Source organism: Chiroxiphia lanceolata, chromosome 27 (genome assembly GCF_009829145.1).
Source record: "Chiroxiphia lanceolata isolate bChiLan1 chromosome 27, bChiLan1.pri, whole genome shotgun sequence".
In the NCBI taxonomy this organism is placed as follows: Eukaryota; Metazoa; Chordata; class Aves; order Passeriformes; family Pipridae; genus Chiroxiphia; species Chiroxiphia lanceolata.
In genome coordinates, this window is record NC_045663.1 from 1,381,869 (window position 1) to 1,404,338 (window position 22,470).

A 22,470-nucleotide genomic window follows, 5' to 3' on the forward strand; every position below is an offset into this window, starting at 1 on the left:
CACCTCAGGGTGCTGGCTCTGGGCCACGGCCACAACGTGCAAGTGGAGGTGCATTGATTCCTAAGGAAATATTTGGCATTAGAAGCAAGTTCTGCTCCAAAGAACAAGTGCAAAGACAAAAGAAAGGAGAAGGCTGCCTCCACCAGCTGTGCAATTACCTCCATTCCCATTAATCCGTGACACAAGGCTCGAGCTACAACAGCTGAAGTGCAAACACCGGGAAAGGACAGATTCTAATTTATGCCTTATTTTTCTTTTATACATTATGGACTGTGCAGGGCTAAGAAGGGATTTTTTATCTTGGTACAGGTAATCTGATTCTCAGGGAAGCCTGAAGTTTGCTCTGACCTCTCTTGCACTCCAAATTTAATAAGAGGAACGGATCACAGAACAACCCCACCCCCAAAATCTCCATTTCCCTGAAAACTGATTTGAAATAGAAACACCAAAAGCTTCTCCACCATTAATTTTCAAATTACCAGTGGAAGTGATTGGCACTACATAGATCATTTCTGAAAGGTCAGCACTGGTTGTGGTGCCCAGAATCCCAAGGACCAGGCTGGTCCAGGAGAATTTTAGGAATGGGAAAGCAAGTGGGATGAGGTGTGGATTAACAAACAGAGGTGACACGACCTACACAGCAGGTACCAAAAGACAAAAAGGTTGTTCAGAAGCAAGGCCAGGAGCTGGAATCAGCTCCCAGGCTGGTTCCATCACACAGGGACAGCTTTTTTTTTGGGACAGCAAAGTCAGGTGTTTGTTCTCACGTGGTGCATAGAGCAGCAACAATAATACTGAAGGATAAAACTGCTTGAACTGTAAGGATGTAACACCCTCTCCTAGGGCATCAACACTGTCAAATCCCTTGGAAAATGCTGCCTCCAGACCAGGACAACATGGAAGGGTTTGGGCAGCCCCAGAACGTGACTGCAGTTTGAGTCAATCCAGTTTGGGAATCCAGGCCCAGCCCTGACCCGACAACAAGGACAACACACCCCAGAATTCCATTCCCCAAACGGCTCAGAACTCCCCTCCCCTGCTGTCCACAGTCTTTGGTAATCTCAGAGGGACACCACAAACAAGGGGGATTTATGCAACTCAACCCAAAAGTGAGAGAAACAACTGGAGAAGGGCAGAGAAACATTCACCTTCCAGGACAAGAGCAGTGTCCCGGCCCTGCTCCGTGGAGAGCACGCTCCCAGCTCACAGGAACACGCGGAATTCCCTCCAGACCAACTGGAATATTGCACTTGGCAGGCTGCCTCCAGCTAACACGTGCTCTGGGAGCTCCAAACTGCCTGCCAGGAGGAGCAGCAGCCACTTCCCACATCCAGGGGGTCATTCCAACAGCACCGAGTCCCCTCTTCCATCATCCACCACCTCCTCTGCCCAGGGAGCCCAGGGTGGGAGCGGGAGCAGCACGGGTTGGTTTGGGAAGCTCCACTCCTGGCACCAGAGTCAGGCAGGAGGGGTGAGGCAGCTGCTTTGGAGGACTCAGCTCTGCAGGATTGGAGGGGGAGGAATTTTGTTCAGGAGGTTTCCGAGGGACTCGAGAGGGCTCGTTAAAAAGGACCAAAAATAAAATAATAATAAAAAAAAAATAATCCAGGAACGGCAGGAAACCCAAACGAGGCAGGTGAGTTCTGAGCTGTGGGAGGGCACGGGGGCATCGCTCTTTCTACCCAGTTTGGGACTTTTCCCCTGGCTGAGGGGGTTGAAGCACTCACTACCTCTCCACGTGCTGCAGCTTATGGAGCAGGATCTGTGGCAGGTCAAAGGTGGTGAAGCTGATTCCCACTGCAATGGGCCCTTTGAGGTTTCCCAGGGACTTGAGAGGGCTTGTTAAAAAGGACCAAAAAAAAAATAATAATAAAAAAAAAAAAAATCCAGGAACGGCAGGAAACCCAAACGAGGCAGGTGAGTTCTGAGCTGTGGGAGGGCATCGCTCCTTCTACATGGTTTGGGACTTTCCCCTGGTTGAGGTGGTGGAAGCACTCACTACCTCTCCACGTGTTGCAGCTTACAGAGCAGGATCTGTGGCAGGTCAAAGGTGGTGAAGCTGATCCCCACCGCAATGGGCCCCTTGAGGTTTCCGAGGGACTCGTTAAAAAGGACCAAAAAAAAAAAAAAAAAATAAATCCAGGAACGACAGGAAACCCAAAACAAGGCAGGTGAGTTCTGAGCTGTGGGAGGGCATGGGGGCATCGCTCTTCCTACCCAGTTTGGGACTTTTCCCCTGGCTGAGGGGGTTCAAGCACTACCTCTCCTCACCGGCGCCGTGCTGCAGCTTGCGGAGCAGGATCTGCGTCAGGTCAAAGGTGGTGAAGCTGATTCCCACTGTGTCCAAGGGACTCGAGAGGGCTCGTTAAAAAGGACCAAAAAAAAAAAATAAAATTAAAAAAAAAAAATCCAGGAACGACAGGAAACCCAAACGAGGCAGGTGAGTTCTGAGCTGTGGGAGGGCATCGCTCCTTCTACATGGTTTGGGACTTTCCCCAGGCTAAGGAGGTTGAAGCACTCACTACCTCTCCACGTGCTGCAGCTTACAGAGCAGGATCTGTGGCAGGTCAAAGGTGGTGAAGCTGATCCCCACCGCAATGGGCCCCTTGAGGTTTCCGAGGGACTCGTTAAAAAGGACCAAAAAAAAAAAAAAAAAATAAATCCAGGAACGACAGGAAACCCAAAACGAGGCAGGTGAGTTCTGAGCTGTGGGAGGGCACGGGGGCATCGCTCTTCCTACCCAGTTTGGGACTTTTCCCCTGGCTGAGGGGGTTCAAGCACTACCTCTCCTCACCGGCGCCGTGCTGCAGCTTGCGGAGCAGGATCTGCGTCAGGTCAAAGGTGGTGAAGCTGATTCCCACTGTGTCCAAGGGACTCGAGAGGGCTCGTTAAAAAGGACCAAAAAAAAAAAAATAAAATTAAAAAAAAAAATCCAGGAACGACAGGAAACCCAAACGAGGCAGGTGAGTTCTGAGCTGTGGGAGGGCATCGCTCCTTCTACATGGTTTGGGACTTTCCCCAGGCTAAGGTGGTGGAAGCACTCACTACCTCTCCACGTGCTGCAGCTTACAGAGCAGGATCTGTGGCAGGTCAAAGGTGGTGAAGCTGATCCCCACCGCAATGGGCCCCTTGAGGTTTCCGAGGGACTCGTTAAAAAGGACCAAAAAAAAAAATAAAATTAAAAAAAAAAAATCCAGGAACGACAGGAAACCCAAACGAGGCAGGTGAGTTCTGGAGCTGTGGGAGGGCACAGGCGAGGCGAGGGCTCTTCCTACCCAGTTTGGGACTTTTCCCCTGGCTGAGGGGGTTCAAGCACTACCTCTCCTCACCGGCGCCGTGCTGCAGCTTGCGGAGCAGGATCTGCGTCAGGTCAAAGGTGGTGAAGCTGATTCCCACCGCGATGGGCCCTTTGACCCAGTTCATGCTGAGGCCTTTGTACAAGCCCCGGATGAGTCCCTCTTCCCTGACGATGTCCCTCATGGTGAGCAGGATGGAGCTGTAGGTGTGGCCCAGCACTCCGGCCGTCTGCATCCGGCGCCGCACCACGTCCAGCGGGTAAGAGGCCGACTGCCCGATGAGCCCCGCACAGGCTCCGAAGAGCAGCCTCTCCGGAGGGGAAGGCTGGGCCTTCCCGCTGTGATCTGCCAGGGAGAGAGTGGCAGAAGGTTGGGAAACCGGGAAAAGGGAGTGTCCCGACCCAGCGCTCCCGGGGTTTTGGCCCCCAGTCCTTCCCGCGCCCGGGAACTGCAGCTTCTTGTGGCTTCTGCAAGGTACAGCTTTCCTGCAGGTAAAGAGGCTCCCAAAGCTCCACCAGCCACTCTGCAGCTGGCTCCAAGGGCAGGGAAAGGATTTGCACCACCTCAATCCAAACACCTGGAGATGGCCTCAAAGCCACTCCTAAACCTTTACCTGCATCCCCCAATCCAAACACCTGCAGTTGGCCCCAAAGACTCATCCAAACCTTTACCTGCACTCCCTCAATTCCAACACCTGGAGTTGGCCCCAAAGCCATCCCCAAACCTTTATTTGCAACCCCTAATTGCAACACCTGGAGTTGGCCTCAAAGCCTCCCAAAAACCTTTACTTGCACCCCCTAATTGCAACACCTGCAGTTGGCCTCAAAGCCATCCCCAAACCTTTACCTGCACCCCCTAATTCCAACACCTGCAGTTGGCCCCAAAGCCACCCCCAAACCTTTACTTGCACCCCCTCAACTCCAACACGTGCAATTGGCCCCAAAGCCATCCCCAAACCTTTATTTGCAACCCCTAATTGCAACACCTGCAGTTGGCCCCAAAGCCACCCCCAATCCTTTACTTGCACTCCCTAATTGCAACACCTGGAGTTGGCCCCAAAGCCATCCCCAAATCTTTACCTGCACCCCCTAATTGCAACACCTGCAGTTGGCCCCAAAGCCTCCCAAAAACCTTTACTTGCACCCCCTAATTGCAACACCTGCAGTTGGCCCCAAAGCCACCCCCAATCCTTTACTTGCACTCCCTAATTGCAACACCTGGAGTTGGCCCCAAGTCTCCCCCAGAAAGCAAATCTTTACCTGCCCCCCTCAACCCCAACAGCTGGAGTTGGCCCCAAAGCCTCCCCCAAACCTTTACCTGCACCCCCCTCAACCCAAACACCTGGAGCTGGCCCCAAAGCCTCCCCCAGAAAGCAAAGCTTTACCTGCATGGACTTTCTTCAGGGTCTCGTAGGTGAAGAAGCTGAGCCCAGCGTAGGGGATCACCCCCAGGATGGTTGGGGTGAACCCCCTGTACAAGGTTTTCAGCCCCTCCTCCCGGGATATCCGGATGAAGACGTGGACAATGCTGCTGTACCTGCAAAGGGGAAGCAAAGCTGTGCTGCTCAGAGGCTGCACACCCCAGGAAACATTCCCAACAGCACTTTCTGAAGGATCAGCAATTCATTAATTGGGCCCTGAGCTCATCAGACAGCTCAGAAGGGATTTCAGCAGCAAACACAGACACCAAGCCCTGGCTCTCCCACAGCCCTTCCACCACTTGTGTCCTGCCTGTTGGATCTTTCTGGAAGCACCAAGTGGCCTCCTAAAGAATCAACAGAGAGTTTCCAGCAGTGGGGTCTCCCAGTATCCATCTCCTTCCAGATCCAGGGCTCTGGTTGTTTAATCAGTGCTCAGAGCCCCAGCAATAAACCAATAAGAGGTTTATTGCACCAAAGGCTCTGAGCAAGAAGTGACCCAGAAAACGGGAATAAAGTCATCTGACCTTAAAAAAAAAATTTATATAAATCCAGAAAATGGGAGTAAAGTCATCTGACCTTAAAAAAAAAAACCAGAAAATGGGAGTAAGGGCATCTGACCTTAAAAAAAAGATGCAGAAAGTGGGAGTAAAGGCATCTGACCTTAAAAAAAAATATATATATAAATCCAGAAAATGGGAATAAAGTCATGTGATCTTAAAAAAAAAAAAAAAAGTCAGAAAATGGGAATAAAGGTATCTGACCTTGGAAAAAAAAGACACAGAAAATGGGAATAAAGGCATCTGACCTAAAAAAAAAAAAAAAAAAAATCCAGAAAATGGGAGTAAAGGCATCTGACCTTGGGAAAAAAAAAACACAGAAAATGGGAATAAAGGCATCTGACCTTGGAAAAAAAAAAAACACAGAAAATGGGAGTAAAGTCATCTAACCTTACAAAAAAAAATAAATCCAGAAAATGGGAATAAAGTCATGTGATCTTAAAAAAAAAAGGAGCCAGAAAATGGGAATGAAGGCACCTGACCTTAAAAAAAACCCACCAAACAAATCTGGAAAATGGGAGTAAAGGCATGTGACCTTGGGAAAAAAAAAACCACAGAAAATGGGAATAAAGGCATCTGACCTTAAAAAAAAAAAACCACAGAAAATGGGAATAAAGGTATTTGACGTTAAAAAAAATCCAGAAAATTGGGAATAAGGCATCTGACCTTAAAAAAAAGATCCAGAAAATTGGGAAAAAAGGTATCTGACCTTAAAAAAACCAAAAGCTGTGCATTGTGGTGGTGGCTGCAGGGGTGGTTGTGAAGCACTTACATCTCCTTGGGCGTGACAGCCATGCGGGCACGGACCATGTCCAGGGGGTAGGTGACCATGGCAGCCGTGGTGCCCGCCAGGGAGCCGGCAATGAACCGAGGGAAGGGGGTCAGGGCCCTGCAGGAGGGGACAGAACACACCAAACACATCACCTGGACAGGGAGACACTGCTTGGGAGAATGGCTCTGCTCTCCCTGCTCCCAAATCTCTGCTCTGCCTGATCCCAAAACCCTGCTCTGCCTGATCCCGAAACCCTGCTCTGCCTGATCCCGAAATCCCAAATCCCTGCTCCCAAATCCCCGCTCTCCCTGCCCCCAAACACCCTGTTCCTGACCAATCCTTCCATTAGCCCCCCAAACACCCTGTTCCCGACCCCATTATTCCATTAATCCCCTAAACACCCTGTTCCTGACCCCATCCTTCCATTGGCCTCCCAAACACCCTGTTCCTGACCCCATCCTTCCCTTGGCCCTCCAAACACCCTGTTCCTGACCCCATCCTTCCATTAATCCCCCACATACCCTGTTCCTGACCCCATCCTTCCCTTGATCCCTCCCAAACACCCTGTTCCTGACCCCATCCTTCCCTTGATCCCTCCCAAACACCCTGTTCCTGACCCCATCCTTCCCTTGGCCTCCCAAACACCCTGTTCCTGACCCCATCCTTCCCTTGATCCCTCCCAAACACCCTGTTCCTGACCCCATCCTTCCCTTGGCCCCCCAAACCCCCTGTTCCTGACTCCATCCTTCCCTTGGCCCTCCAAACACCCTGTTCCTGACCCCATCCTTCCATTAATCCCCCAAACACCCTGTTCCTCACCCCATCCTTCCCTCAGGCCCCCAAACACCCTGTTCCTGACCCCATCCTTCCCTTGGCCCTCCAAACACACTATTCCTGACCCCATCCTTCCCTTGCCCCCCCAACACACTGTTCTTTAAGCACATCACCCCGAGAGGGGCTGGCACAGCCCTGTGCCAACAGAGCTCCCCCAGGGGTAGCAGCCCTGCCCAGAGCTCCCTCCCTCCAGGCTGCTCCACGCTCTTCCCTCATCCTTACTTTCCCTGGAAGCCGTAGTAGCTCCCCAGGAGCTGCTTGTACTCCTCGTGGGCGCAGAACTGGATGGCGGCGTAGGGGATCACACGGACCATGGTGGCCGAGTTCCCTCTCCAGAGGCTCCAGAAGCCCTCGTTGAGGTAGGTGCGGTAGATGAGCCTGTAAGCCTCCTGCAGGACACGGGGAGAGCGGGGGGTTACCCGAAAAATCCCGGGGGAAGAGGCGATTGTCATAGAAACACAGAATCATGGAATCAGCTGGGTTGGGAGGGACCTCCGAGATCATCAATCCAATCCTTGATCCAACCCCGCTGTGGTTCCCAGCCCGTGGCACTGATGCCACATCCAGTCTCAGCTTAAAAACCTCCAGGGATGGAGAATCCACCCCTTCCCTGGGCAGCCCATTCCAATGGCTGAGCACCCTCTCTGGAAAGAAATTCTTTCTAATCTCCAACCTAAACCTCCCCTGGCACAGCTTCAGACCGAGCCCTCTTGTCTTGCTGATGGTTGCCTGGGAAAAGAGACCAACCCCCCCCTGGCTCCCCCCTCCTGTCAGGGAGTTGCAGAGAGTGAGGAGGTCTCCCCTGAGCCTCCTCTTCTCCAGGCTGAACAGCCCCAACTCCCTCAGCCTCTCCTCACAGCACTTGTGCTCCAGTCCCTTCCCCAGCCTCGTTGCTCCTCTCTGGACCTGCTCCAGCCCCTCAATGTCCTTCCTGAGCTGAGGGCCCAGAACTGGACACAGCACTCCAGGGGTGGCCTCACCAGTGCTGAGTCCAGGGCAGGAATCACTTCCTTGGACCTGTTGGCCACACTGTTCCTGAGCCAGGCCAGGATCCATTGGCCTTTTTGGCCACCTGGGCACACTCTGGCTCCTGTTCAGCTTCCTGTCCATCCCCACTCCCAGGTCGCTCACGGTTTGGTCTAGGCCTCTTCCTGGCAACCAGGTGGAAACCAAGGAAGTACCTAAATCCCAATATTCCATCCTATTCTTTACATAACTAGGAATATAAATGGAAGCTGGAGGAAGTTAGTTGGCCAGATCTCTTTCGGCCAAGTTGGAGCCGGTTTTGCTCGTGTGGGAGTGAGGCCTGTGAGGCCTGCAAGGCCTGCGAGGCCTGTTCTGTTGTTTTTCCGATTCCAGAGGAGAGATTTGGTGGAGCAGTTTTCGTTTACTTAAGGTAAGTATTAAGATTTTGGTTTGATAGCTCTTTATTCGTTGTGTATATCTGATAGTTTTTTGGGAGGTGTTGGGGGTTTCTTTCTTATGCGTGTATGGTTTTTGTAATCGTATATAAGTGTAAATACATATATATATTGCTTTGGTTCTGTTATTTCAGTTCTTTTGGTTTGTTTTTTTTTTCTCCCTTCCCTTTCCCTTATAAAAGGGAGGAGGGAAGCCTTTCTCCCTCCAAACTACCAGGTTCCCTCCAAACTTCCCAGGTCCAAAGTGCCACGGCGACCCTACGGATCAACCTCTCCAAGCGACCCTATGGATCAACCTCTCCAAGCGACCCCGACTGCTCCATCTGGGACACATCCCAGCAAAGCACAGGGAAGAGTTTGCCATCCCAGACACCTTCCCCTCCCCTGGGCTCAGAGCCAGGCTGCTGTTTGCACAAACCCTTCCTCGACCCCATTTCATCTCCTTAGGGCGAGGCAGAAACGTTTGGGTTTGCACACGTGGAACAAAATGCTCAAATGCAACAAAAAAACCCCCCACCCCATAGCAAGGTGTGATAGAGGTCAGCTCCCAGATTTAATTCCCTATCCTGTGGGGGGGGAAGAAGAAAAAAAATCACTAGAGAAGGTGCCAAAAACAAGCCCTGAGTGATGTCACACTTAATGTTGGGTAAAACCCAGAGCATGAGCAAGGACTGAGCCCCTCTGTGCCACCAACAATCTGATTAAAAACTGCCCTATAATAAACAAGCCTACTCCCAGTGCTTTCCCTCTGTGCTTTTCACTGAGTCCTCCTAATAAATCCCAAGCAAGAAAGTTAAAAAAAAAAAAAAAAAGGCAAACAAAAGATGCAGTTGGAGCTATTACTGCCATTAATCAAACACTTCAGGGCAACAGCAGACAAGACACATCACCTCACCTTGGCAGAAAATCTTTTTGAAGACACTAAAAGGAGGGGAAAAAACAAACAAAAAAAAGGAACATTAGGTCTTGCAATACATTCAGATGGATCAAATATAAATAAACATTTGGTAAATAAATAAACCATACAGGTGTTTTATCTGAGGGATAAAAAGAGAAGCAAAAGAATTAATGCAGGAGGAAGCAGGGATTGTTTTATAATAAAGGCTTAACACTGGTAACCAGCACAGAAGTTGGGAAAACGTTCAGTTTGTGTCACACGCTGCTGAAACAAAGGAATAAATACAAAATTAATTCAAAACCCCAATATTTCAGCAGAGCATTTCCATGCCCAGGCTCCAAACCAAACGTGGGCCCAATTAAGCAGCTGCTGCAGCTTCTCCCTCACTCATCTGAGACTTGGAACCTCTCGAGTGCATCCAAGGATCACATGCAAATGCATTTCCACCACCCTGCACCTTTTTGCCATTCATCACTTTTGGGTTTTTTTTTTTTTTTCAGAAATAAATACAATTGTGATGGAAAAGAAGAAGCTCTTCTCCCTCTGCCACAGGAAAATTCAGAGAATCGTGGAAGCCCAGGAGGATTTGGGTTGGAAGGGACCTTAAAGAGGGTCTAGTTTCGACCCCTTTCCACCAGCCCAGGTTGCTCAGAGCCCCATTTTTCAGTCCCTAGTTAAGGGACAACCTTCCTACACTCAATAACCCAAAGCAAAAGTGTCAAAAATAGGAAATATCCAGATAATATCCCAAAGGTGCTTTGCCCCTTCTCAGACAGAGAAGAGCAAGAAGCTAAAATATCCATTAGGAACTAAGAGACTGCTCAAATGGGAACATTTGAATCAAATCCTTTGCAGTGAGTTGGATGGGCCAAAGCAAACAGGTATTTTTATAAACGTGGCCTGTCTGAATTCCAGGGATTTTGGGCCAGCTGCTGACCCAGCCCAGTCCTGTGGTTCCATCCCACATCTCCAACCCGGGATGAACCAGAGGGTGAGCTATGGTGGGAAAGCAGAGCACCAGCATCTGCTCCCAGGGGCAATCCCAGCCCAGGCTTTAATCCCCCTGATCCACAGCCCTGCTATCCCTCAGCCCTCGCTGTGTCCACAGGGAAAATCACCTCAAATGAAAGCCAATCCCAAATTAAATGTCAGCCAGGGATCAGATCAAACCCGCCCAATTCCGTTAATCTGGGACGTCAACCAGCTTTAAAAATTCCTGCCTTTACCAAATGTCTCCTCAATCAACAGCCTGTGCTGTTAATTATCCCTCTGGGATAATTAGTGGAGCTGTCAGTCCCTGCAGTGGGACAGGGGGACCAAACAGAGCCCAGGATGGGGCTGAATCCCAAATCCTGCTGAACCCCTGACAATTTTCTGTTCCAAACAGACGAATTTCACTTTCTGTTCCACAGCTCAGGGGTTCCAAGGAGGGCTCTGCAACACAAACCCAGGGATGCAGCTCCTGTGCCTCTTGCAGTATTTCCATCGCTAACTTCAGCTCCCCCCAAACCAACTCAGCTTCACCTCGGGCAGGAAACTCCAGCCCCTCGATTCCCTGCCTCCAGTGCCTCCACAGCTCCTCACATTCCCCTTGGAGCACTGGAGAACAGGCTGGCTGAGCAGGTCAGGGTTGCTGGTTTGGGTCCTGCCAACAATAATTCAGAGTATTTTTGGAAAAGCCCACAGGACTCACCTTGGAACATGATTTTTGTCCTATCCAGGGGAGCCACTGCAGTTTTAGCAACAGCACCAGCCAATGCACCAGACATCAGGGAGTTGAGCACTTTCTTCTTCTCCTGGTTATCCTGGAACAAAGCACAAGGAATAACACTTCACCTCTGCTGCAGCATTTACCCCCCCTTTCGCCAGGATTTGGGTCAAAATGTTTTACCAAATTTCTAGCACAGTGAATTCCTGAGCAGATCAGGAAGCAAAATTCCAAGATCTGCCACCTCCTACCTTCTCTCTATTGTTTCTCCTTCTCAGAGCTCAGCCACTCCCTCCCCATGATTTCTCCCAAAGGTTCTCCCTTGCCCTCCCAGTAACACCCAAGCCCTATTCCCAAGGATAAAACCAGGCAGGTTTCCTACTCTGCTGAATGGGATGGCAGTGGGTTTGTCACTGGCATTCCTGCCCCAGCTCATGTTTATAAAGCAGCTCTTTTCTCCCAACACACAGACAGGGAGCAAGCAAATGAAATCCAACACCGTGGAGGTTCCAGATTGTGAGACAAGGCTTAATGTGAGCTTCTGACACGCTCTGTGTGGCTGTGGAGAAGAGGAGTTAACATCTCCCTTTTTTTCCAGAGTGTTTCACAACTGAAAAAGTTAATGTTTGTTACCCAAATCCCTGGATTTCCCCTCCCATCTCCTCCTGCCTGGGGCCAAAGGCAAGGGCAGCCACGTGAAGGTGAACTTCAGCCTGAGCTTGGGGCTAAACCAGACCAAGGTTCAGCATCCCCTCCTCTTCCAGGGCTTCCAGTGAATCCAGCAGCAGGAGCAGCAGGAGCAGGGACACCCAGGCTCGTGGCCCTGGTCCCAGCTCTGCCAGCAGGACACAACAAGGGAACCCAGCCCTGCCTGGCAGTGCCAGCAACACCTCTTCCCAAGGGGATGGAAACTCTTGGCTCTCCCCAGAGGAACACATTCCAGAGCTGGCACACACTCTGCAGCTCTGCCAGCACCCCAGAGCTCAAATCACAGGGTGCCTGGGGTTGGAAGGACAGGAAAACCCATCCAGTGCCACCCCCTGCCACGGGCAGGGACACTTCCACTAGCCCAGGTTGCTCCAGGCCCCATCCTGGCTTTGGACACTTCCAGGGATGGGGCAGCCACAGCCTCAGTCCCTCACTACCCTCCCAGGGAAGAATTCCTTCCCAATATCCCCTCCAACCCTACTCTCTGTCAGTTTGAAGCCATTTCCCCTTGTCCTGTCACTCCAAGCCCTTCTCCAAAGTCTCTCTCCATCTTTCTTGTAGCCCCTTCAGGTCCTGGAATCAGGTCACCCCAAAGCCTCTCTCCTCCAGGCTGAACAATCCCAGCTCTCCCAGCAGAGCTGCTCCATCCCTCTGATCATCCTGGTGCCTCCTCTGGTTTTTCTCCAGCAGCTTCCATGTCCTCCCTGTGCTGGAGACCCCAGAGCTGGATGCAGGATTCCAGGGGGGGGGGTCTCAGAATCCCCCCCTTCTCCTCCTTCCCACGCTGCTTCTGGCCCCCACCAGGCCCTCGTGCTCTCACCTCTGCTGGGAGATGGGCTGCTGTGACTGGCTCCACATCCTTTGGGAATTCCACTGGACCCTCTCTCACACCATTACCCATTACCAGTCGTGCTTCCAAGGGGGCAGAAGAGTTCTGGCTCCTACATGGGGAATAAAAACGAAGGAAAAGCGTCAAAAATAGGGAATATCCAGGCAGTGAAAGCACAGGAAGGACTGACACGCTCCCAGGGCTGTTTCCAGCAGGAAACCCCTCTCCAAGTTCCCAAGGGAAGAGCATTTCCAGGATCCTCGTGCAATTCCATTCCTTTAAGGTGTAAAGGGATGTGTGGGGGGTACTTTGGTGCCACATCAAACCTGTGTCCATCATATCCACCTTTTCCACCCCAAGAGGAACTCAGGAGCAAGCAACACCACCAAAATATCCCTCATTTCCAGGGAGAGGGATCAGGCCCCGCCCTGTCCTCTTACAGGCAGGATTTTGGTTGATATCTCACTGCTGAGCAACCAGACATTGGAGGGGGCTTGTGGAAATTTAAAACCCCTTCCCTGGAAAAAGGGGGGGAAAAAAACCAGTCCCAGGAGCAAGTCCCCAAATCCTGGCAGGAGCAAGTGGAGGTTATTTTAGGGAAGAGAGAGATCCAGTGGCTCACACGTGCCAGAAAGGCTATTCTGGTGACACCAGGGATTCGACCTGAAGCAGCACATCAGTGATTTTAGGGCTCCCTCTCCTCACAGCTGCACCATAAAAAGCAGAAATATTGGCCAGTTGGAGCTGCAGAGTGTAGATGCAGAGAGAATGCTTTAAAGAGAAGCTTTTCACTTGTTTTTTAGCTTTAAATTTCTGATATTTCTGCTTTTTACAGGGCGATTTTTTTTCCACCAAGTTTTTTGTTTTTTGGTTTTTTTTTAATTTTTAAATCTCCAGAAATGGGAACACAGCTGCAGCTGGAAAAACCCTGGGGCAGCACAGAGAGGTGGTGAACCCGTTCACAAAAGGGTCTGTGACAACAGGGAGGGGTTTTCCGAGCCACAAAGCTGCTCCAACAGCCCCAGTGCCACCCTGGAGTCCTTCCCAGGAACCTGCTCTTAGGAAATCTGAATTCCCAAACACATCCTGCCCCTCAGCAAGTCACTTCACTCCTGCTCCCTCTGATGCCTGGCTTGGAAAAACCACCTTCAGGCTCTTTTTCTCCCTCCTTTTTAACAATCTCGAGGTATTTTATGCTTGTCAGCACCTTTCAGACTTGCTGACCTATTTTTTTTTTTTTCCTCCTCGTGTCTCTCACAAATTAGTGCCACCCTTCCCTCTCCAGCAGGTATTAAAGGCAAAGCAGAGGCAGCTCCTGCATCACCAGTTTGGGATGATGGATCCACAAACACGCCTGGGCACCTTTAATGCCAAACATCCCGGAATCCCACACTGGTTTGGGTTGGAAGGACCTTAAAACTCATCCATTCCCACCCCCTGCCACGGGCAAGGGCATCTTCCACCATCCCAGGGTGCTCCAACCTGGCCTTGGACACTCCCAGGGATGGGGCAGCCACAGCTTCTCTGGGAAATCCATCCCAGGGGGGGAATTCCTTCCCAATATCCCATCTCTCCCTGCCCTCTGGCACTGGGAAAATCCATTCCCTCTTGTCCTGTCCCTCCACCCCTTGCCCAAAGTCCCTCTCCATCTTTCCTGTCGGCTCCTTCAGGTCCTGGAAGGCCACAATCAGGTCACCCCAAAGCTTCTCTTCCCCTGCTGGAGCTTTGGGAAGACACAAACCCACGTGTTTCCAACTCCTGAGGGGGTTTTCCAGAAAAAAAGATGTCACTCAGAGAGCAGTAACTCCAAATTTGAACAAGAAATAACACCTGACACAACCCAAACATCAGCAGTGTTGGCTCCTAGAAGGTTCCCTCACACAAGTTTGGCCCTGTGAACAAAAACTCCCTCCAGGATCAAGCCCAGGGATGATCCCATGACACAGCAGAGCAGAGCACTTAATTATTTTGAAGAGCAGTTAATTATTTCTCACTGCTACCTGCAGTCATTTCCCTTTCCCTTCTCACTCCTTCTTATCTCCCCTACTTGGGAAAAACTCATTGGAAAATTAAAGAAAGCCTTTCAGCCAAGGCACCAAGGAAATCACAGGTGGAGACATTTCCCCTCCCTGGCTCCAACAAAGGAATGTAGGTCACGATATCAGATTTATCTCTGCCAAAAATAACACACAGACACACACACACACCCCCCACCCCTCAAAAATAGAAATGGTGCTAAAGGGCTGAGGGATGCAAACCACAACTTTTCCTTTAAAGCCTGATTTTGAAAGATTGATTGAGAAAGAGATGCCTGAGAGGGAATTTGCAGAACTGGTGTTAAGCCTTTGACTTTATTTTGGGACGTGCACAGGCACAGAGATGAGATGCATTCACCCCATGATATTGTCTTTCAGCCCACTCAGACGTGTCCCTCTTTTATTTTTAGTGCCCTGAGCTCACAAACACCTGTTATATGCCCAGTTTTACACATTAAACTGCCCCCCTGCCCTGCAGGAACACAAGCTCTAAACATGCAGAGGCTTCGAGGCAAAAATAGCATTTATTTATTATTTTTTGCTGAAGGAAAAGCAAGCCAGCTGTATTTTATTTTGGGCTCTGATGCCAGGGAGTTATTTTGACCAATAATGCACATTTACTGGAGCCACACACAACAAAAGGTCATGTTCAAACCTGAAGAGTGAATTTAAAGTTTTGGGGGGTGAATTTGTAACACCAGCCATCACTTTGCACATGTATCACCCCGACTGGCTCATTAAGTAATCCACTGAAAGCCATGTGGGTATTTTTTTTAAATCCCTGTATTTCATCCTGCTCCCAACACAGTCATTCCCTGTGTTCACAAAGCCACAGGCAACCAGGAAAAAAAAAAAAGCAAAAAAAAGCTGTGGATTAGATGTAATTTTTTTTATGACACACCACTGGGTTATTTATATCGGAGTTACACAAGGCCCTGTCACACATCTGGATCCTGAGGGCAGAGCAAAACATTCCCCTCAGGAATCAGGCAGGAAAACCTGCTGGCAGAGGGGAGTTTGGAAGTTAAAAGGGGTTTAATGAGTAACACATTTACACCAAAATCCACCGTCATTTAGGGACGGGGTGAAGCACTTCCTGCACATCCAGCAGAAAAAACTGCCTGGATCAACACAGATTAAAGATTTCCCAAAGTGGGAAAAAAAATAGGGAAGCTCAGGCCCCTCCTCCCCTTCAGCACCCCAGAAAATTGAGGATTTTAGGATGGCAAAGCTGTGCCTGGGGTGGCTTTTCCAGGTCTATCCCGGTGTTCCAACAGCTCCGGGAGCACCTGGGCACTAAAACAACCCTCACTCCCCACATCCCAGGGGAGGCACAAAGGGTTTCCCCTTCCCTTTTCCCAGTTTTCCACGGCATTCCTGGGCAATCCCACATTGTCAAACTGCCAGAGAGGGCGAGGGTTCCCAAACACCAACCCTGTCCCACGTCACTCCAGCCACGATGCTGAATTCCAGCTATTTAATTTGATTATTTTTCTAACCAACCATATTTTTCTAATCAACCATATTTTTCTAACCAACCATATTTTTCTAACCAACCATATTTTTATAGCCATATTCTTTTAACCATATTTTTCTAATCAATCATATTTTTCTAACCAACCATATTTTTATAGCCATATTCTTTTAACCATATTTTTCTAATCAACCCTATTTTTCTAACCAACCACATTTTTATAGCCATATTCTTTTAACCATATTTTTCTAACCAACCATATTTTTCTAACCAACCATATTTTTCTAGCCATATTCTTTTAACCATATTTTTCTAATCAACCCTATTTTTCTAACCAACCATATTTTTATAGCCATATTCTTTTAACCATATTTTTCTAATCAACCATATTTTTCTAATCAACCATATTTTTCTAATCAACCATATTTTTCTAGCCATATTCTTCTAACCATATTTTCCTAACCATATTTTTCTAATCACGCTCTACAGTGATATTTTTTATAATTATGTGGTGGTTTGAAGACAAGAGACACTTAACAGCGTCAAAAGAAATTAATTTAGAAGAACTGTAGCTTGAAAATGAAAAAAAAAAAAAAAGACTTCTTCTCCTTTTTCTCCTGGACTCTTTTTGGAAGAGAGGAGGGACTTATCTAATGGAATATATTATTTTATTGTATCTGTAGAAGAAATAGTTAAGTTGTTTTATTTTTATATATATATATATATATATATGTAAATAAACTTGTAAATATTTCCCTCCCCCTAATACCAAGTTCTTTGTGTCTGAAAACTTCTTCTTCCCTTTCACATGAGCCCAGATTGTAACAACCCCTTTAAATTGGCCTTTTAGAAATCCTTGTGTTTTTTTCAAACCACCACGAATTGTAATCTTATAACTGTATTTTTACAATTATGAATTTTCACAACTAGAAGAAAAAAAAAATTCCATTTCAAACCATCTCCACATAATTAAAGCTGCTCAGCACAGGAGCCAGTGACTTTCCTGGACCCACCAGCACAACTGAAAAACCACCACAAATACCTCCAAAGTTTGGCTGTGAACAATTAAAATCAAGGTTTGCAGGTGATTCTTTCAGTAATTCCAAATTAAAATTAAAATTAAACTGTTTAAAAGCCTGCCTGGCATTCCCTCCTCCATGTGTTTTCCCACTTTTCCCGTGGCAGAGCAACACCAACCCCCAGGAGCAGCAGGGAGGAGAACAGAAGGAAGGGGCAGGGGGTTGGAACTGGATGTTAATTTATTATTTGGGTTTTTTTCCAACCTCAACAATTCCATGACCGCCGGAAAACACGTTTGTGTGATGTTCCCTGGTGGAATCTAGACCTGTCCCAGAGCCCTGAGATTTCTGAGGGAATTATCATCTCCCCAGCAAAGCAAAGCAAAGCAGAGCAAACAGCACCAGCAGCTATTTGCTGAGAAATATTTGCTTTTTTTTCCCCCCCTGGACAACCCCAGAAGGAATCACCAAAATAGTCCCGAGCCCCGGGACAGGGAAGGGCAAAGCTGTGGCCCTGATGCTCACAAAATTCACTGTATTCAGGAGAAACTGGGACTGAGGGGAGAAAAAACAAGGCACAGAGAGAAAATTAAAGGCTTTTTAAACGGAGTAATTGGGAGTTTGTTGCAGCAGCACATCCCACTCTCAGCTCACGGACAGGACACACAGTTCACCTCTGGGGCATCATCTCCATTTCAGTCAGGTAAAGCCCCCCTTTGTACAACTCCATTCAGACATTCCAGCTTCCCTCACTGCCCAGTTATTCAGCTCCTAACTCCTTTTTTTTTTTTTCTTTTTTTTTTTTGGTTTATTATGTGGCTAATGAAAGCACGTAATTAAATTAGCAAAGAAGAAGAAAACCCAGGGAGCTCCTGCAGGAAGGTTCACCCATTTTCCCAGGCAGGCTGAAGTGACCCAGGGAAGTTGCTCAATTAGGTTTTCCCTTCAATTGTTGTTGTGAAATTGAGCAATTGAGTCTGACAGAGAGAGAGATGTGCTAAAAACTGAGATTACTGCAGCTTCAAAATCACCCTTGGAGCAAAAGTACCACAGAAAATCACAGGAAATCACAGGAAAAAAAGGGCTGAAACGCTCAGAACGGGGTGAACTCCAACCAGATGGGCCCTTGAGGTCCATCTTTGCCTTCCAGTTTGATTAAGCTGCTAAAAATCAAGCCCAGAGGTGCCCTGCAGCCCCAGCTCTCCTCAGTCACATTCATCAAATCCAACCCCAAACCATCAGCTGTGAACAGTCCAGAGCCCCCCTTCCCCTTAAAGGCCTGGACAGAAACCACTGGAATTATTTTTAGGGTATCACTGCCTAAAAGACCCCCGAAATTACAGCATCTGGAAGAGTTTAATTTTCTTCCAGCCTTCCTCAGCTCCACAGAAACACTCCCCCTGCCTCCCCCTGAGACAAACCCCAGGCCTGCCAACAAAAACCCGGGACAAAGATCCAAATTCTTCGCGTGGTTTTGGACGATCTGACCTGAATTAGGGCACTGGGAAATGGTTAAACCCAAAGCCCTGCAAGAAAAAGGCAGCTGATTATTCCTGGAGCCTGGTGTTTTTGAACAGAGCTTGGGAAGGAGCCCCAGAACAGAGGGAATCTTGGCAAGGAGAGACAGAGCTTTCATTCTTCAGCTGCTGAGAGGAGCCTGTTGCTGGGAACACCTCAGCTGTGTTTTCCACAGCCAAAAGCTGGAGAGCTGCTCTTATCTGCCAGGCAGAAACCAGCTTTATCTGAGGGAGGGCAGAGCCCTCCAGCCAGGGGGGGCTGAACCCACTCCAGGGGTCAGGGAGCAATTCCCTGCCTCCAGGAGAAGGCAGGAAAACAAGCCACCCACCCCACAAACCCCCCAGCCTGGACACTCCTCAGAAATCATTTCTCCAAGGTGATACCAGGAGGAAACGACAATAAAATATAAAACTGCTTCAACAATCTCTGCTCTAACCCCCCCCAGCAGAAAAATAAGTAATTAAGGAAAAATAAGGAATGAAGATCTCCCATCAGGAAGCAGGATGAGCCACAGCTGTGCCAGGAAGGTGCCATTCCCTCAGGGCAACGATTTCCACCCTGGTGGAGCCCAGGAGATCAGGAGCTGCCCCCTCAGTGTGTGTTGTGCTCACCCTGCCTTAACTTTGGCAGGATTTAAAGCCAAGCATCACCTCTGCTCAGCCAAAACGCTGCAGGTTTTGGCTCAGCTGGGTTATTTTGGGGGTAACTTCAGGCCCAGCAGCACCAACACAGACCTTCACACCTTTGTGCAACAACAGGGAGCAGCAGATTTAAAGCACAGCAGAGCAGAGAGCTCCTTAAAACCTCATTTATTTGGTGGCCTGGAACGAGCTGTTTGCATCTCAGTTCGCCTTCTCCACTCCAGGCAAAATGTAACACCCTTTCCCAAGCCCAGGAATATGGATGGATCACCTGGGAAATGGCACCACAGGGTGAAAAACTGGTATTGGTTGTAGGGGCAAAGCTGAATGAGCTTTCCTGTCACTGGCAGCAAAGTCGCTCGAAGAAAATCATTCCTGGATCCTGAAGGTTTTTCTCCAAACCTGTCTGACCTGTACCCAAGCCCAGGCAACCACAGGCTCAGGGCTGGGGTTTTCTGTTTTGTGCAACCTCGTGGAGTGGAGCTGAACACACCAGACACACCTGAAACCTGCCCTCACAAGGCAGGGCTCCAGCTCAAAAAAAAAAAAAACAAACCACAAACCCAATTCTTGCAGCTCCTGACTCATATTCTGGGGTTATCAGAGGCCAAAATTCCCTTGTCTGAAGCAATCACTGGGGCCAGAGTTCCTGCTGAAATCCAACACCAAGGACAGCCCCCAGTCCCCCCTCTCCTCAGCACCCACATCCAGAGGTGCTGAACAATCCTTTGGACTTGCTGGGGGAAAGAAAATCAAGTGTTGAGTACCCACAGCTCCAGGAGGGTGTAAAGATGCTCAGTTCCCCAGAATCCAGCCCTGCTGTTTCAGACACTCAGGTTATTTTTAAACACCTTCACCCACAGGTTGTTGGTGTGATTATATCAACCCTCTGGTACCTTTATTACAGTCTCTCCTTCCTCAGCTGGTTTCCAACACCCACAGACGTCTCCTCTGATCCTTTACACACACATCCTTCTCCAACCAGGAGTCATTTCAACCCCAGAACGTTTCCAAAACACTCCAAACCCATCAGACCGCGGGAAAACAACACCGGAGGAGCAAAACAACCCAAAGCAGAGTGACAGCAGGTTCCAAACCCACCCTGAATCATCAGCCAGCAGGAAAAACACACACAAACACATCTTCTCCAAGGCACACAGACGCATCTCCAGCGCCTCCAGGCCTCAGGGGAGCCCAGGTTTAAGGTCATCACAGCAACTGCTCTGCTGGAACAGCGAGTTCCACGCTCACAGGCAGCAGAGAAGGTGGAATCTCGTTTATTAACCCTGCACAGGCACTTCCAGCGTTTCCCACCTGGCTTTTGATGTTACAATTTACACCCAAGCCTTCCACTCCCACCTGTGAAGGCAGAGCAGGGAAGTTCCCCCCACCCTGCTCTGGAAGTTTTTGCTGGTGCTGAAGGGGGAGAAGCAGGAGGCAGGGGGGGGATCTGTGTTTAACACACTCTGGTACCTGTCCCTCAGCACAGAGACAACACTTCGCCTCCTCTCCAGGTTCAGACCAACTGAACAGGACCAAAATCCCACCTGGCACGTGGAGCTGAGCTTGGCTGAGCCCAGCTTTGATCGGGAGACTTTGAAGGGAAGAGGAGCCGGAAAACTCGACACAGACCCCCCACACCTGAGAGAGGGCACAGGTTGGCAAGGGGGGAGGTGGGCAGGGGGACGGGCTGGCAGGGTTGGGGGCAGGAGGTGGGCAGGGGGACGGGCTGGCAGGGCAGGCAGGGGGGCTGGCAAGGGGAGGAGCGGGGCAGGTAGGGGCTGGGAAAGCAGGGAGGGAGAGAGGGAAGGAAGGCAAGGCAAGGCAGGGCAGGCAGGGAGAGAAGGCAAGGCAGGGCAGTCAGGGGGGGAAGACAAGGCAGGGCAGTCAAGGCAGGGCAGTGCAGGCAAGGCAAGGAAGGCAAGGCAGGGCAGTTGGGGCAGGCAAAGCAGGGCAGTGCAGGCAGGGAGGGAGGGAGGACAAGGCAGAGCGGTCAGGACAGGCAAGGCAGGGCAGTGCAGGCAAGGCAGGGCAGGCAGGACAGGCAGGGAGGGAAGACAAGGCAGGGCAGTCAGGGCAGGCAAGGAAGGGCAGTACAGGTAAGGCAAGGAAGGCAAGGCAGGGCAGTCGAGGCAAGCAAGGTAGGGTAGTGCAGGCAAGGCAAGGAAGGCAAGGCAGGGCAGTGCAGGCAAGGCAAGGAAGGCAAGGCAGGGCAGTGCAGGCAAGGCAAGCAAGGCAAGGCAGGGCAGTCGAGGCAAGCAAGGCAGGGCAGTCGAGGCAAGCAAGGCAGGGCACTGCAGGCAGGGAGCGTTACCGGGCCGGGCCTCTCCTCGGTGCCGCCGCCCGCGCTGGGCTCGGCCGAGGCCGCTCTCCCGCAGCTCGGGCCGGCCCCGGACGCGGCTCCAGCCGCTGCCCCGAGCTGCCGGGCGGCCCGGGAGGGTCCTGCGGCCGGAGCAGCCGGAGCCCCGCGGGGCCGGGCCGGCACGGGGTGACCCCGCGGGAGGCCGCGCCAATGTCACCCGGTGCCTCGCGCCGCCGCACAGCCCGGGGCCGCCCGGCCCTGGGCCACGGCGACGTGAGGCCGAGGCGGTGTCAGCGCCCGCTGCGGGTCCCTGTCCCGGCCCCCGTCCCGGCGCGGTCCCGTCCCGCACTCACCGGCTCCGCTCCGCTCCGCCTCGGCCGCCGCCGCCAGGCCGCCCCCGCTGCGCCGCGGGAGGCGGGGCCCGGCCCGCCGCGCGGCCAATCACCGCGGGGGAGGGCAGGGCGGCGCGCGCGGAGTGGCTGCGCGCCCGCGGAGTGACGGCGGAGGCGGCCAATCGGAGGCGGAAAGGGGCGGGGACAGACGCGAGGTGGGCGGGGCGTGCGGCACCGGGCGGGGGCGGCGGGGACGGACCGGGGACGGAGCGGGGAGAGACCGCCCGGGGATAGAGCGGGGACGGACCGGGCACGGCGGGGACAGAGCGGGAACGGCGGGGACAGAGCGAGGAGGGACCGGAGATATCGCCCAGGCACAGCAGGGAGAGCTCGGAGAGGGGCAGGGATACCGGGGAGTGACCGGAGAGACCGGGGACAGACCGGGGTTACCGAGGATTCGAGAGACCCCGGGAGATACCGCCCGGGGATACCGGAGACAGATCGGGGAGGGACTGGGGGTACCCAGGATAGACCCGGGAGACCCCGGGAGATCCCGCCCGGGGATACCCGGGGTCAGATCGGTCAGACCGGAGATCCCGCCCTGTCCCACCGAGGAGAGCCCGAGGATCCCCCGACCTGCACCGGGGAGCGCCCGGAGATCCCGCCCAGTCCCCGCGGGGATCCCGCCCGGCTCTGCCCGAGCCC

General features: G+C 51.1%; 1 protein-coding gene across 8 annotated transcripts; it reads right to left on the reverse strand.

Moving 5' to 3' along the window:
• Positions 1-2,075: 2,075 nt before the first annotated feature.
• On the reverse strand, positions 2,076-21,826 carry SLC25A42 (solute carrier family 25 member 42). Of its 8 annotated transcripts, none has more exons than XM_032712272.1 (10): positions 21,787-21,826; positions 12,435-12,555; positions 10,892-11,003; positions 9,196-9,221; positions 7,102-7,268; positions 6,046-6,162; positions 4,681-4,832; positions 3,049-3,641; positions 2,526-2,784; positions 2,076-2,261 (listed from the first exon to the last, which is right to left on the reverse strand). In XM_032712272.1, exons 2-8 carry the CDS (start codon positions 12,513-12,515, stop codon positions 3,316-3,318), a joined length of 981 nt encoding a protein of 326 aa, XP_032568163.1. In that variant the 5' UTR covers positions 12,516-12,555; positions 21,787-21,826; the 3' UTR covers positions 2,076-2,261; positions 2,526-2,784; positions 3,049-3,315. The 8 variants fall into 8 exon arrangements, with proteins under 8 accessions (XP_032568163.1, XP_032568162.1, XP_032568160.1 ...); XM_032712271.1 differs by lacking the exon at positions 21,787-21,826 and adding an exon at positions 20,233-20,816; XM_032712269.1 differs by lacking the exon at positions 21,787-21,826 and having other exon boundaries at positions 12,435-13,268.
• Between the last annotated feature and the right edge of the window lie 644 nt (positions 21,827-22,470).

What these genes read in the sequence shown, in the direction of transcription:
- SLC25A42 (XM_032712269.1), bottom strand. Translation starts at nt 12,782, where the DNA reads ATGATGGACACAGGTTTGATGTGGCACCAAAGTACCCCCCACACATCC. An exon ending in CAGCCCATCTCCCAGCAGAG is followed by an intron (nt 11,004 to 12,434) that starts GTGAGAGCACGA and finishes GCTTTGTTCCAG; the next exon opens with GATAACCAGGAGAAGAAGAA. An exon ending in GACAAAAATCATGTTCCAAG is followed by an intron (nt 9,222 to 10,891) that starts GTGAGTCCTGTG and finishes CCCTCCTTTTAG; the next exon opens with TGTCTTCAAAAAGATTTTCT.